The sequence below is a fragment of the Eleutherodactylus coqui genome, chromosome 11, assembly GCF_035609145.1.
Source record: "Eleutherodactylus coqui strain aEleCoq1 chromosome 11, aEleCoq1.hap1, whole genome shotgun sequence".
Lineage (NCBI taxonomy): Eukaryota > Metazoa > Chordata > Amphibia > Anura > Eleutherodactylidae > Eleutherodactylus > Eleutherodactylus coqui.
The window spans coordinates 70,482,408-70,496,584 of NC_089847.1; the positions used below are offsets into that span (position 1 = coordinate 70,482,408).

A 14,177-nucleotide genomic window follows, 5' to 3' on the forward strand; every position below is an offset into this window, starting at 1 on the left:
ATTGTGCATATAGACGTAATACTAGGGCCACAATGGGTATGTTTCTGTGCACAGGACAAACAGGGGTATCCATTTTGGGGTGCAAGTCTTCATTCATATATGTGTGGTACAAAAAAAACTGCTTTTGAAATGACAGAATTACCAAAAAATGAAAATCGTATTTTTTTTCCTTCGGCTTGGCTTAGATTCATTCAAAAACTGTGAAGTCAAAAAAGTCATCCTACCCCTAGATAAATTCGTTAAGGGGTCTACTTTTCAAAATGGGGTCACTTGTGGGCGTTCTCCATCGTTTTGGTCACTCAAGGGCTCTACAAGTGGGCAATGGGGACTAAATCTCCTTCAAGCAAAATTTCTGTTCCGAAAGCCACCGGTTGCTCCTTTCATTTTGGGCCCCATTGTGCATCCAGACATATGATTAGGGCCACAATGGGTATGTTTCTGAGCACGGGAGAAACAGGGGTATCCATTTTGGGGTGCAAGTCTTCATTCATATATGTGCTGTACAAAAAAACTGCTTTTAAAATGACAGAATTACCAAAAAAATGAAAATTGTAATTTTTTTCCTTCGGCTTGGCTTAGATTCATTCAAAAACTGTGAAGTCAAAAAAGTCATTATACCCCTAGATAAATTCGTTAAGGGGTCTACTTTTCAAAATGGGGTCACTTGTGGGGGTTCTCCATAGTTTTGGTCACTCAATGGCTCTACAAGTGGGCAATGGGGCCTAAATCTCCTTCAAGCAAAATTTCTGTTCCGAAAGCCACCGATTGCTCCTTTCATTTTGGGCCCCATTGTGCATCCAAACGTAAGATTAGGGCCACAATGGGTATGTTTCTGAGCACGGGACAAACAGGGGTATCCACTCTGGGGTGCAAATCCTAATTTTCATGTGTACTATAGAAAATAGTCCTGTCTTTAAAATGACATATTTGCAAAAATATGAAATTTTTGTTTTTCTCTTCTAAATTGCATTGACTCCTGAAAAAAAACTGTGGGGTTAAAATACTCATGACACCCCTCAGTGAATACGTTAAAGGGTGTAGTTTTTAAAATGGGGTCACTTGTGGGGGTATCTATCATTTTGACTCCTATGAGCCTTTCCAATCTTGGATTGGTGTAGGAAAACAAAGTGTTCCTCAAAATGCTGAAAAGTAATGTTACATTTGTACGTCTCCTAAATGGTTAAAAAAAAACGAAAGTTTTTCCAATGTGCGCCCAAAATAAAGTAAACGGATGGAAATATAAATCTTAGCAAAAATTTCTATATTATGTTTGCACATATTTGAGATATTGCAGTTGGAAATGTGAAAAAATGACGATTTTTTCAAAATTTTCCCAATTTTGGCGCTTTTAATAAATAAACACAAATTCTATCGGTCTTTTTTTTCCACCTAAATGAAGTACAACATGTGGCGATAAAACAATGTCAGAATCGCTTGGATATGCAAAACCTTTCTGGTCTTTTTCCATGCTAAAGTGACACGTGTCAGATTTGCAAAATTTGGCCTGGTCATTAAGGCGTAAACAGGCTTGGTCACTAAGGGGTTAAATGGTGTATTTTCTTTCTACTTCTGCTATGACTAAGGACGCAGTCACACGCCAGAAACGCGACATTGAGGTTTTTGTAGTGGTGGTCACTAACGTTTTAATATTTATGAAATAAAAATGGGATTTTAATACTTTTCTCATTTTCTGAAAGAGTTGGAGTTTCTTACAGGTATTTTGCTACAAGGATTCTGTAGTCTTAAACCATCAAGCCCAGCATTACTGACACTGATTATTTTAATTAGCAATAATCTACCTACATTTTTGGAAAGCAGCATATTATAAAACATGTATCATACATGTGACAAAGGAGCAACATATTCTTATAACAATCAAGTAATTCTGAATACACTTCACAGTGACTGTAAGCAGATTTGGGAAGTATTTAGAAGTGTTAGCAATCACTGTGGTGAATCTGTGGGAAATTGTGCTCTTCCTAAACTGGTAAATATTCTATACACTGAGCTTAGAATTATTATAATCTTACAGTAATACCACTCCTGTATTCCTCTCTTTAGCCTCATTGAACATATAAAACAAAGGATGCAAGTCTGATGCAATAACAAAACATTCAGATACTCACCAGGGAGAACAACTTCAATTAAGTCTCCTTCTCCAATGAAATTGCTAGGTATAAGACGCTCTAGGACATTCTCTGAGTTTAGGTTATGGCGAAAGAGTTGAATCTTTTCAGAAACACCCAAAAATCCATATTCAGGGTACTAAAAACATACAAAAAAGACACAAGATGTTCTAAATGTATGGAAGTGTGAAAACAACATAACATTGGATAATACAGCAAACACATAGCTACATTAAATTGCCTGAATAGTCACTGCATAGAGAGACCAGATGTAGAAGAATTGCACTTACATTTCTAAATTTTCCACTGTAGCATCAAAACATTCTGCAGTGCTGTACAAAGATACACCAGAGCCATTTTTAGATGGATAATTAATACACTCATTGTCGAAAAAAACCCAAAAAAACAAGCACCTAGAAGGAGGAGTTGTTTTGCTCAGAAACTCTGCATGTAGTTACAGCTCTGGCAGATATGTAAATGATTAGAGTTGTGGTGTGATTAGATGGATGGTCTATCCATCGGAGGCCTAAAAGTGGTTCTACCCTTGCCCTGTAAAATGGCTCTCAGAGGCAACTTGTTTGCAGTGGACTCTTTTTCCACTCGTGAAGAGCTTGGTGACCACAAGCCATGCCACAATTGAAGAGATCTCACGCAGTTAACAGATTTTGATAGAAGTATTATTGTAATGTGAGAAGCTGGATGGTGGTATTGCCGAATCGCCTGCCATCTAGGCTGTTCTGACCAGTTAGAAGGTATTGGAACCAGTGGATATGTGACCGGGCTCAAGACACCCTCAACAGATCATCAATAGAGGATCATCTGATCGTCCAACAAGGATGAACAGCTACAACAGTGGTATGACAAACAATGATAGCTCAGCAATCTGTTCAGAAAATCCTGCAGCCACATGTGCTGCCTCTCATGGCAGGGCTTACAAGAGGCATTTTCTAGCAGGATAATGCTCAGGTGCATACAGCAAGGCTGTCACAGGAATGCCTCCACAACATTGCCATACTTTCGTGGCCTGCTCAGTTACCTGATTTCTTGCCAATAGAACATTTATGGGACCATCTGGGGTGTCAGCTTCAGCAGCCTGAGTGTTTGCATAATCTAGAGCAGGGGTGTCAAACTCATTTTCACCTAGGGCCACATCAGCCTTATGGTTGACTTCAAAGGGCTGATTTTAATTGTTAATTGTAAGACAGTATAGTAAAAGTGAACAGTGGCCCGATTGGTCGATTGGTAATAAGGTCCCCATAGTGGCCAGTGGAGCACATTAATAAATAAATAAATATATATGTATATGTATATATATATATATGTATATATATATATATATATATATCATACACACACACACACACACACCATTATACACACACATGCGCACAGACGCACACCATTATACACACACATGCGCACACCATTATACACACACATGCGCACAGGCGCACACCATTATACACACACATGCGCACAGACGCACACCATTATACACACACATGCGCACAGACGCACACCATTAAACACACACATGCGCACACCATTATACACACACATGCGCACAGGCGCACACCATTATACACACACATGCACACAGACGCACACCATTATACACACACATGCGCACAGACGCACACCATTATACACACACATGCGCACAGACGCACACCATTATACACACACATGCGCACAGATTCACACCATTATACACACACATGCGCACAGACACACCATTATACACACACATGCTCACAGACGCACACCATTATACACACAAATGTGCACAGACGCACACTATTATACACACACATGCGCACAGACGCACACTATTAGGCTGGGTTCACACGGAGCGGATTTGCCGCAGAAATGCCGTCTGGAATTTCGTCGCGGCAAATCGGCCGCGGCCGCTAATCCCGGAATTAGCTAGCCATGAGACGAGATTTCTCAGAAATTTCGTCCACACGGGACGACGAATCCACTGCGGCAAAGCCAATACAAGCTGGCGCTGCGGTGCGGATTCGCCGGCTGCAGCATGTTCATTTTTTTTCTTCTTCTGCTGCGGCCACACTCCTCTATGGGAGCGCTGGCCCCAGCAAAAGAGCGAGCGGCCAGGCCGCTGCAAAACCCGCGGCTAAGTGCCGTGGGTTTTGAAGCAGCACTTCTCGCAGCGGAAATCTCGCGTTTTTTTGCTGCTAACAAACCGCGAGATTTCCCCCGGGAATCCGGAGTGTGAGAACCCAGGCTTATGCACACAAACGCGCACAGACACACACCATTATACACGCGCACAGACGCACACCATTATACACACACACGCGCACAGACGCGCGCTATATATATATATATATATATATATATATATATATATATATATATATATATATATATATATATACACACACACACACACATACACACATACACACATACGCACATACGCACACACACACACACACACACACACTTCTATATACACATTTTTATCCTTACCTGCATTCAATGTGGTCCCACTGGCAAGTATACCGGCTGCTCTCTTCTTGGGGCCCTCCTGCATACTTGGGCCCCTGATGTCTCCCCAGGCCTGCAGCCATGAATAGAGTTAGGCCCAGTGAGAGGAGGTCAGCGCTGACCAGGCTCTCACTCTGCAGCCGCTCCTCCTCAGCCTTGCTCTCCTCGCTGTAGAGATCATGTTTTCTGCAGTTTTCTCCCCTCCTCCACGGCCGTTGTCAGTGTGCTATCGGCACTCCTCTACTACTGTCTGCACTAGGCAAAACAAGCCGATAGAAGATCGCATACTGAGAGCAGCACGGAGGTGAGGGAACTTTGTGCACAGCTGGCGGGCCACAGAAAATGAGGTGGCGGGCTGGATTCAGCCCACAGGCCTTGTGTTTGACACCTGTGATCTAGAGGCTCAGCTGCAGCACAGGATATCATATGGAATCTGTATGTTTCCATGCCCACCCATATCACATCTTGTATCCAAGTTAGAGGCGGTACAACAGGACACTAGAGCCTCTGTGAGGGGTTAATTCTAGATTTTCCCTTTGTCTTAGAATAAATAAGAAAATACATTTAATTTCTTTTTCCAAATTTACTTCTTATCTGCCCTGTTCCCGCTATGTGACCCTGAAACTTGCCTTCCACATATGTTATCCTGTTTTCCCTCGTCATGTTCCGAGAAATCTTACCAAGGACATGTTCTTCTTTGATACAACTATCACCGGGCGTTGATATATTGTTCATGTAGGAGACGTCTTTGAAAGATATATTGTTCATTAAAATTTGCAGATGTTCAGCGGCCTTGGGCATGCGCAGTAATCAAATAACTACGTCAGCAAACTTCTTCTATAAACTTCTGTAACTCTGTGAATAAACTTACTTCGCTTATGACAATCCCATGGTGCATGTGGCTGTCCATTTGCGTCGTCCATGAGTACTCATATCTAAGATTAATTTGGAAGCAGACAGCATCAGCTCAACGGTCTGTTTGACCCCCCACATTACTTGGCGCACCAACGAGGGCCAGAAGTTAACTCCTTACCTGCAGCCGATACCTGACGACTCTGCCTGCCGACCATCCGGACTAGAGGCCACGGGACCCCAGATCTACAAAACACCAGTGTAAGGTAAGCCCTTGACTTACCACTCTAAGATCTGGGTTCCCCGGACTTCAAGTCACGTGTCGACAGACAGGTAGTTGCTGCATGTTTATAGGACACTTCTGCCTGTTATTTACGGTGTTCTTAGTAACCGTGCTAGACGGAAGAACCCTTCTGTATATTGCCATGCTGTCTGCTGTAGAAAGTATTGCTTTTTGCCGGACTCAAAATGTAAGCTGTAATTTGTAATAAGATTACTAAAAGCCGCCCAGTAAGGCAAGCCGTGGTCCTTCCTCTATCCCCGTAAGTATAGTAGTAATATATTCGTAATATTGATTGCGAATATCCTGCCCGTTGCGGACGTGGCGGAAGGGACTGAAAAGTCCAAAGTATTTCTGCAGTTGCGGACTTGCAGAAGAGAATATCCTGCCAATACTTGGCAGGAGGGCCCTAAATAAATATCCTGCCCGTTGCGGACGTGGTGGAAGGGACTGAAAAGTCCAAAGTATCCTGCCAGTTGCGGACTCGGCAGTAGGGACATCTGTAGGAGATAAGTGCATAGCTAGAATGGGGTCTCAGACTTTCCTGACACCCATTGAGATAATAAGATTGGGGGAAGGGAAGGACGTCTGTAGGCAAGCCTATGAAATATATAAACAGACAGGTAAAATGGCGGGAACCTTTAACTATGAGTTCTGGCAACAGTACGAGGAAAAACACATGCAGGAGATCAGAGATGCTGGTCTAGGAAGAGGGATAGAAACCATAATAAGATATAGCAAAAAGGTAAATGTAGAACCATGGGATTGCGCAACGAGGGATGACGGCATACTTGTGTACTCACCCCCGGTGCCAAACCCGGCTAGGATGTACCCGGTCCTACCAACCGCGGACAGCTCCGACATTCTTCCTGACTATCAGAGTTGTACCGCCACAGTCCCACCAAAGAAGTCCCAAAAAGGGAAACCTTACTGGGATTGTCCCAGGTGCGGACAACAAAACCCTTTACGAAGACAAATGGCTTTAACTATGTGTAGACGGGAAAAGAATGAAGCCATTGAAGTTATTTTGGTAGGCTGGAATCGAAGGCTAGGGATGCATTCATGCAAGGCATTGGCCCATCATTGGCAGATAAAATAAAAGCATGTACCCCCGACTGGCGACAAGCCGAGCCCAGGGACTTGTATAAAAAGGCAGTAGGGTTTGCTATGGATGAGAAGCGCCCTGCAGTGGCGGTTAAATACTATAGCAACCAGGAGGGGAAGGTGCAGCTCCAGGACAGACTCAACAGAGAAACACGCAAGTGTTATAATTGCAGCAAGGTAGGCCACCTGGCCAAGAATTGCCCTTATCCCAAAGGATCCCGTGACCAGGAGACGGATCAGGGCGCCACTCCCAGCGACAACGCCGCGTCGCCCGAATCCGTCCTAATGAAGTCCCGGCGATCCCGCCCCAGTATCCCTACCGTGGAAACAAAGGACAGAGGCACTCAGACCTTTAAGCCTGCTTCCATATGAGGTGAGGAAGTGCCCTTCCTTATAGACACTGGGGCTACAAATCCTGTCTCAACATTCACGTGAAATATGAGGAACGTTCAAGGCAAGGAGTATGCCTATATGGGAACAGCTAGAGAAATAGCAAAGGTCAGACAAAGCAAGTTAGCCGTGGGGAGAGAATCTAGCAAGTTGTTGAGAAAAGCAGGTTAGAATTTTGGGAATCTGAGACCAACAAGTTTCCAAAAGATTCAGAGATAAGCAAGGGTTGGGTAAAGTATGTTAGATGGATTGAGGCACGTGTAGATACGGCAGTTATCAGAGAAAGGGAATTCTTTTATAGTTTGTGTTCCTTTGGGACATAAAGCAAGTTCATGCAGAATCTGTGGATAATTATGTGTCAAATAACCAATATTGTTTGTCTTCATGTTATGTAATCTAATCTTTGTTATACGTTTAGTCTTCTTTGTCCTTTTTTTTATGTGTTTAACTATTCCTCTGCCGTCCGGGTTTGATAGTCTGTGCAGAGAAATATACCTCTTGTTGCTGCTAATGATTGGTGTGGTTTGGAGTCTGGATGTTCTGGCTGTTTTCCAAAAATCTTAGTTATTGGTCTGTTCCATAGAGATATATAAAAAAAAAAAAAATTCAAAGTCATAGAAGAAAGACAGACGTTGAATATATATTATGTGAATTATGTGGTTTTAAAAATAGAATATATATATAGGGATTTTAAGATATATATTTTTGCTTTTTATATAAATGTCAGTTCTGTGATTGGTTGGACGTGTGCATGATTGCAAAATGTGTGTTCCTTTTTTTTTTTTGGAAAAGAAAAATTAGCTATACAGTGGTTGTTGTGGAATCCGGTATACTTTTCTAGTGTTACAAACAGTTAAAGTTTGACTGATTCCAGGGGGAGTGATTGAATGCATTTGTTTGCAAGATGAGGACAGTTGCATCATATGCGTTACGTCCTGTGTGAACTCTTACTAACATTTGAATGAGACTTGACCGCATGAACGGATGAGAATTAATGACCCGTGTTCAGACTGTAATGAATGTAAAATGTGTGATGTAGGCGTTGTGTGCTGATAATTTGGAAGCCTGCCAACAAGCCACAATTATACTGTTTCTGAGAATGCTCTATAGAAGAAACGTGCAGACGGCCATACCTGTACTTACACCTGCTGCCAAACTCCGCACCTTTCTGGGCCTTGTTTTCATACTGCCGCCCATGGGTCCACTCTGTTTCCGCTCTTATGCAACTACTCTAGGACTGCCTTTCAATCATTCTTCTCTCTCTCACCCCTGAAGCTCATTTCTCACTCTTTTACACTTTATCCTTTATTCTTTTCTGTACTGAATTTTCTGGCCATGTGACAACAGTATTGGCACAAAGGCACGGAGGACACCCACGGCCACCTGGATGCTACTCCATGAAGCTGTATCCAGTGGCTTGAGGAGCTCCCTCATGTGTTTGTGCGGTGGCAGCAGTACAGGCAATGGTTAACAAATCTTCGGAGTTGGTATTGAACTACCCCCCCCCCCTAGTGGTCCTCACCCCCCCATGACATCCGGAGCATATACACGCAAGTGCAACCCAAGCACTTATTTCTGGCCCGTCAAATCCAGCTACAATGTGCTCTTGTCATTCTTCTACTACCTTGAACTCGGTTACCCTTCCAATTAAGTACCCTAGTTCAAAGGGGGGGGGAATATAGGTGATCTAGGTACTGCAGGTCAGCTATTTAAAAAAAAAAAAAAAAAATCTTTTTTTTCTCTTCTTGCAACAAGGTTATAATCTATTTGAAATAGAATACCAGCCTGATTGTCTAGCGGTAGTTGGTGCAAGGGGTTTCAGAAGTGCCAATTCAGCTGGCAGAAACTGAACCGCTTGAGGTAATGTTTAAAGGGTCGCGATGCCTCACGCGCTTCCTTGTGCTGGAAGGTCCTGAAAGCATATTGAGAACTGACGTGATGGGACCCTTGGAATGTTGTATCAAACTTCACCCGTCCGGTGAGGCTCGTATACACCCCGGGTCTGAAAGTCACCCGACCTTCTGTCGGATGGCAGCAGACCAAGCGACACCTCTCCCTGTCCTCAATCTTACGCACGCAGAGTAACAAGCTCTTAGCCCCCTTGGTCTGTCAGTACCCCCTGGCACATGTCCAGAAGATGCAATTGCAGACACTGTCTCTTCTTTATGTTAACTTAAAGCCCTTGTTAACAATGCATATTTTTAGTTTTTTTTGTTATAGATGGTACCAGGGGTGATTGACGACTCCACACTGGATATGCAGTGGTCACGCAACAAGATGTCCTAAAAGCAGAATGCCTCCGCATGTCTCAGGACAGGAAGCGGAATTACAGGCCCTCACTGAGGCGTGTAGAGTGGTAGAAGGTAAGACGGAAAACATTTACACTGACTCCCAGTATGCATTTGGCATAGCTCATGACTACGGCCTAACATGGAAGGCCAGACAGCTTGTTACCTCAGCAGGGCAGCCAATTAAGAATGGTGCAGCAGTGCAGAGTCTCACGGAGGCCCTACTTACTTCTACCTGACAAAGTGGAAAGCTCACACCAATTCCTACAACAGAGAAACAAGAGGCAACGTAATCACAGACCACACAGCAAAGGCAGCGGCCCTCAAGCCGTGGAAGAAAAGAAGAAAAGAAGAATTTAACAATAACTTTGGACTTTGACTAAACCTTGGACTTTGATATGAACTTGGACTTTGATAAAAACTTTGGACTTTGATATGCTAAAGACTTTACAGTTACAAGCCAGCAAGAAAGAAAAAGACAAATGGACTAAATATGGGAGCAGCAGAAATGGGACGGTGTATGGCGAACAGTCAACAGCACTTGCCCACCACGGTCCCTGTGCCCCATGATGGCCCAGCTGATGCACGGAAAGACGCACCTCTCAAAGCAGCAATGATGTCGACGCTTGAACGAGGACGGGTGGCTCCTGGGTTTTCTGTAGCTGCTGCATCATCATTTGTCCAATTTTGCATGATCTTTGCCGTAAGCAACAGGGCAGAAGTAAATTTGCCACATAACACTTGCCTAGACCACTCTACCCATTTCAGGGATTGCAAATTGACTACACTCAGCTTCCACTTGTTGGGAAGTATGAATACGTGCTTGTTGTTGTTGATGTCTTTTCAGGTCGGAGACCTACCCTGTTACCAAAGTAAATAAGCAAGTAATCGCACAGGAGCTGATAAATGAGGTAACCTGCAGATATGGGGCACCGGAAGTGATTGACTCAAACAAAGGTACACACTTCACACCTGCAGAGTTTAGGCAAAGTTAAAAGACTAAATGGTACGCTTAAGTTAAAAGAAGTGTTGTTTGGCTCTATGCCAAGATTGGGGCTGTATCATCCACAGGCCCTACAGCAGGGCTATGACATAGTAGCCAGATATGTAAAGCACCTGTGTGACCAACTAATGGTAACCCAGAATCTAGTCTTTTTCTCCCATTCCAGACCCAGACAACCTAGAGGGATCTCACTCCCTACAACCTGGAGACTGGGTGGTCGTAAAGAGGCTTGTCCGGAAATCTCTAGAGCACAGACTCGAGGGGCCCTATCGAGTCCTGCTGATCACACCTACTTTGGTAAAGGTTGAAGGAATTGTTGTTTGTTTTGGGACTAATGGACTTTTCACGCCCTACCTTTGCCCCCCCCCCCCCCATGAGAAGGAAAATGAAGGACATTTTGTTTATTGATGGACTTTTGGACTCCTCACTCCATGCTTCGCCCTTGTGAGAGGGTGCAAAAGGACAATGCCCAGAACCACCTTGTTAGACACCACCAAATACTGGTAGATGGACTGAACACCTCACAGGTGAAAGACTGTTGGACTTGTACACATACCTGGTGCCACTAGTTTTCCTTTCTTGCCTGTTCCTGTTCCGTCAAAAGAACTGTTTGCATGGACAAATGGAAACTCAGAAACCAGAGATAGCTGGTGGGGTAACACATTTAGTTCTTTGAACCCTGCCAATTGGTTCTCTGGTTTAGGAGGTTGGTTTATGGGGATCCTACAAAGTATATTACAAGTTGTGATGATTTTATCATGCATTTATATAGCAATTAAGGTTATAATTTCATGTATTTCTAAATGTACTGAAAAAGCTTTCTCTGCGCCGATATGAATCACGTGTTTATGGACTAGGAGTCATACTTGTCTTGACTCCATGTCCCAAATGGGGGAATGTGAGGGGTTAATTCTAGATTTTCCCTTTGTCTTAGAATAAATAAGAAAATACATTTAATTTCTTTTTCCAAATTTACTTCTTATCTGCCCTGTTCCCGCTATGTGACCCTGAAACTTGCCTTCCACATATGTTATCCTGTTTTCCCTCGTCATGTTCCGAGAAATCTTACCAAGGACATGTTCTTCTTTGATACAACTATCACCGGGCGTTGATATATTGTTCATGTAGGAGACGTCTTTGAAAGATATATTGTTCATTAAAATTTGCAGATGTTCAGCGGCCTTGGGTATGCGCAGTAATCAAATAACTACGTCAGCAAACTTCTTCTATAAACTTCTGTAACTCTGTGAATAAACTTACTTCGCTTATGACAATCCCATGGTGCATGTGGCTGTCCATTTGCGTCGTCCATGAGTACTCATATCTAAGATTAATTCGGAAGCAGACAGCATCAGCTCAACGGTCTGTTTGACCCCCCACACCTCCCTTCAAGTTTTCAGCTTTCTGAAATAAATTATCTTTTTGCTTTGATATTGCAAACATGTACTTACATTAATGTTACAATCACACATTTATGGATCCATTTGATTCCAAGAACTCATAGGGGTTTGATTTTTTTTTGCCAATTAATGCATTTATAAATGTTTTTGAAATGTGTGTGACACTATAGGTATAGTATGAAGTACAGGAAGAACATACAAATGTCTCATAAGTCATATTTCAACCCTGGAGAATAATACTGAAAGATGACAGTGTTCACTATCAAGCCATCCTTCTGCCTAGCACAAAAATTGCAAGTGCAGAGTGACCTGGGTTAACATGTTTGAACACTTCAATGGAAGTGTTCAAACAAAGGCTGGACAAATATCTGTCTGGGATGATTTAGTGAATCCTGCACTGAGCAGGGGGTTGGACCCGATGACCCTGGAGGTCCCTTCCATCCCTACCATTCTATGATTCTATGAACATGCATTGTGCAAAATGTACTTTGTTAGTTACACAGTGCTTAGAGTTGCTCAGCATATACTTACCATTTATGAAATCATTGCAAAAACAAAGTAGTCAGAAAGGTTGGCTAATAAAAATAATAATATTCAAGTATAAATTACCTGCCCAAATTCAAAGGACATCAAAATGGAATATACAGCGAGTAGAGCCAACACTAATTAAGGACTATTGTCGACTTTCAAAATGATAAAGAAATAACAATAAAAAGGTCAGCAAAAGAAATGAGACAGGTAAGAAAAACTTCAAAGGGGGTATCGAAGAAACAAAGGCTGGAGGAGGGAATTATCCAAGATCACAACTAGAGATGAGCGAGCAATCTTATTCATCCACATATGAGATTTTTCTTTGTCACCTCATTTCTCATCTTTAGGTTGTGATTAGACATGAGCGAGCATGCTCGGATAAAGCAGTTACTCGAGCGAGCATCGCTCTTCTTGAGCAACTGCTTACTGGTCCGAGCGTGCTCGGGGGTGCGGTGGGGGTGAGCAGCGGGCAGTGGAGGGTAGCGGGGGGTAGAGAGAGAGCTCTCTCTCACTATCCCCCCCGCTACCACCCCGCTGCTCCCCCCCCCCGCTCCCCCAAGCACATTTGGACCAGTAAGCACATTTGGACCATGCTCGCTCCAGTAACTGCTTTATCCGAGCATGCTCGCTCATCTCTAATCACAACCTAAAGATGAGAAATGAGGTGACAAGGAAAAATCTCATATGTGGGTGAATAAGATTGTGGCAGGTGGAAATTTCCCCAAAATTTCCTGTGTGTAGTGTGGTACAGGGGCAGGGGAGTCACTGTTATAACGTAACAGTTAAATTACAGCAAATGACAAATTTTACTGTTCAGCATGACAGCATATCACAACAAGCCAATGTGCACAACAGTCTTCTCAATGGAACAGGTAGAGTCTTCAACACTGCAAAAACAAATCAACTGTATGGCCAATTTGTAAATGGTGGTGAACCAAATATATACAGTCAGTATGCTTCCCTGATGTATGGATAGTGGTGGACAAATAAATCTAGCAGTGCCTCTATAGGATCTGAACTATGGTGATCCAGCACAACCTCCTTAATCAATTATTACCCCCCCACACACCCCGTTCAAGTGTTTGGCTATCTCCAGAGCTCCAATTGCAGTGAATGGATGCACTGGGGCTGAAATCTTGGAATCGGTGGGAGTGCCAGCAGTCAGACTTTCACAGGACAGCAAGTAATTCCCTATCACGTGGATATAGGATAACTTGCCAAGATGAGAGTAGCCCTTTAATTATAGCTATGATTAAGAATAGAGATGAGCGAGCACCTAAATGCTCGGGTGCTCGTTACTCGAGACGAACTTTTCGCGATGCTCGAGGGCTCGTTTCGAATAACGAACCCCATTGAAGTCAATGGGCGACCCGAGCATTTTTGTATATCGCCGATGCTCGCTAAGGTTTTCGTTTGTGAAAATCGGGGCAATTCAAGAAAGTGATGGGAACGACATAGCAACGGAAAGGGCAGGCGAGGGGCTACATGTTGGGCTGCATCTCAAGTTCCCAGGTCCCACTATTAATCCACAATAGCGGCAAGAGTGGGCCCCCCCCTCCCAACAACTTTGACTTCTGAAAAGCCCTCATTAGCAATGCATACCTTAGCTAAGCACCACACTACCTCCAACAAAGCACAATCACTGCCTGCATGACACTCCGCTGCCACTTCTCCTGGGTTACATGCTGACCA

The 14,177-nt window shown here is 43.4% G+C and overlaps 1 protein-coding gene across 5 annotated transcripts in view; it reads right to left on the reverse strand.

Moving 5' to 3' along the window:
- LOC136581891 (serine/threonine-protein kinase D1-like) overlaps window positions 1–14,177 on the reverse strand; it is a 339,882-nt gene that overhangs the window by 245,757 nt on the left and 79,948 nt on the right. For 4 of the 5 annotated variants that reach the window (XM_066582541.1, XM_066582544.1, XM_066582543.1 and 1 more), the window contains one exon: window positions 2,127–2,265. The exons of the other annotated variant lie outside the window; for it this stretch is intronic. In XM_066582541.1, coding sequence (XP_066438638.1) covers window positions 2,127–2,265 — 139 coding nt within the window. The remainder of the gene's footprint in view (window positions 1–2,126; window positions 2,266–14,177) is intronic. 5 annotated transcript variants of the gene reach the window in all.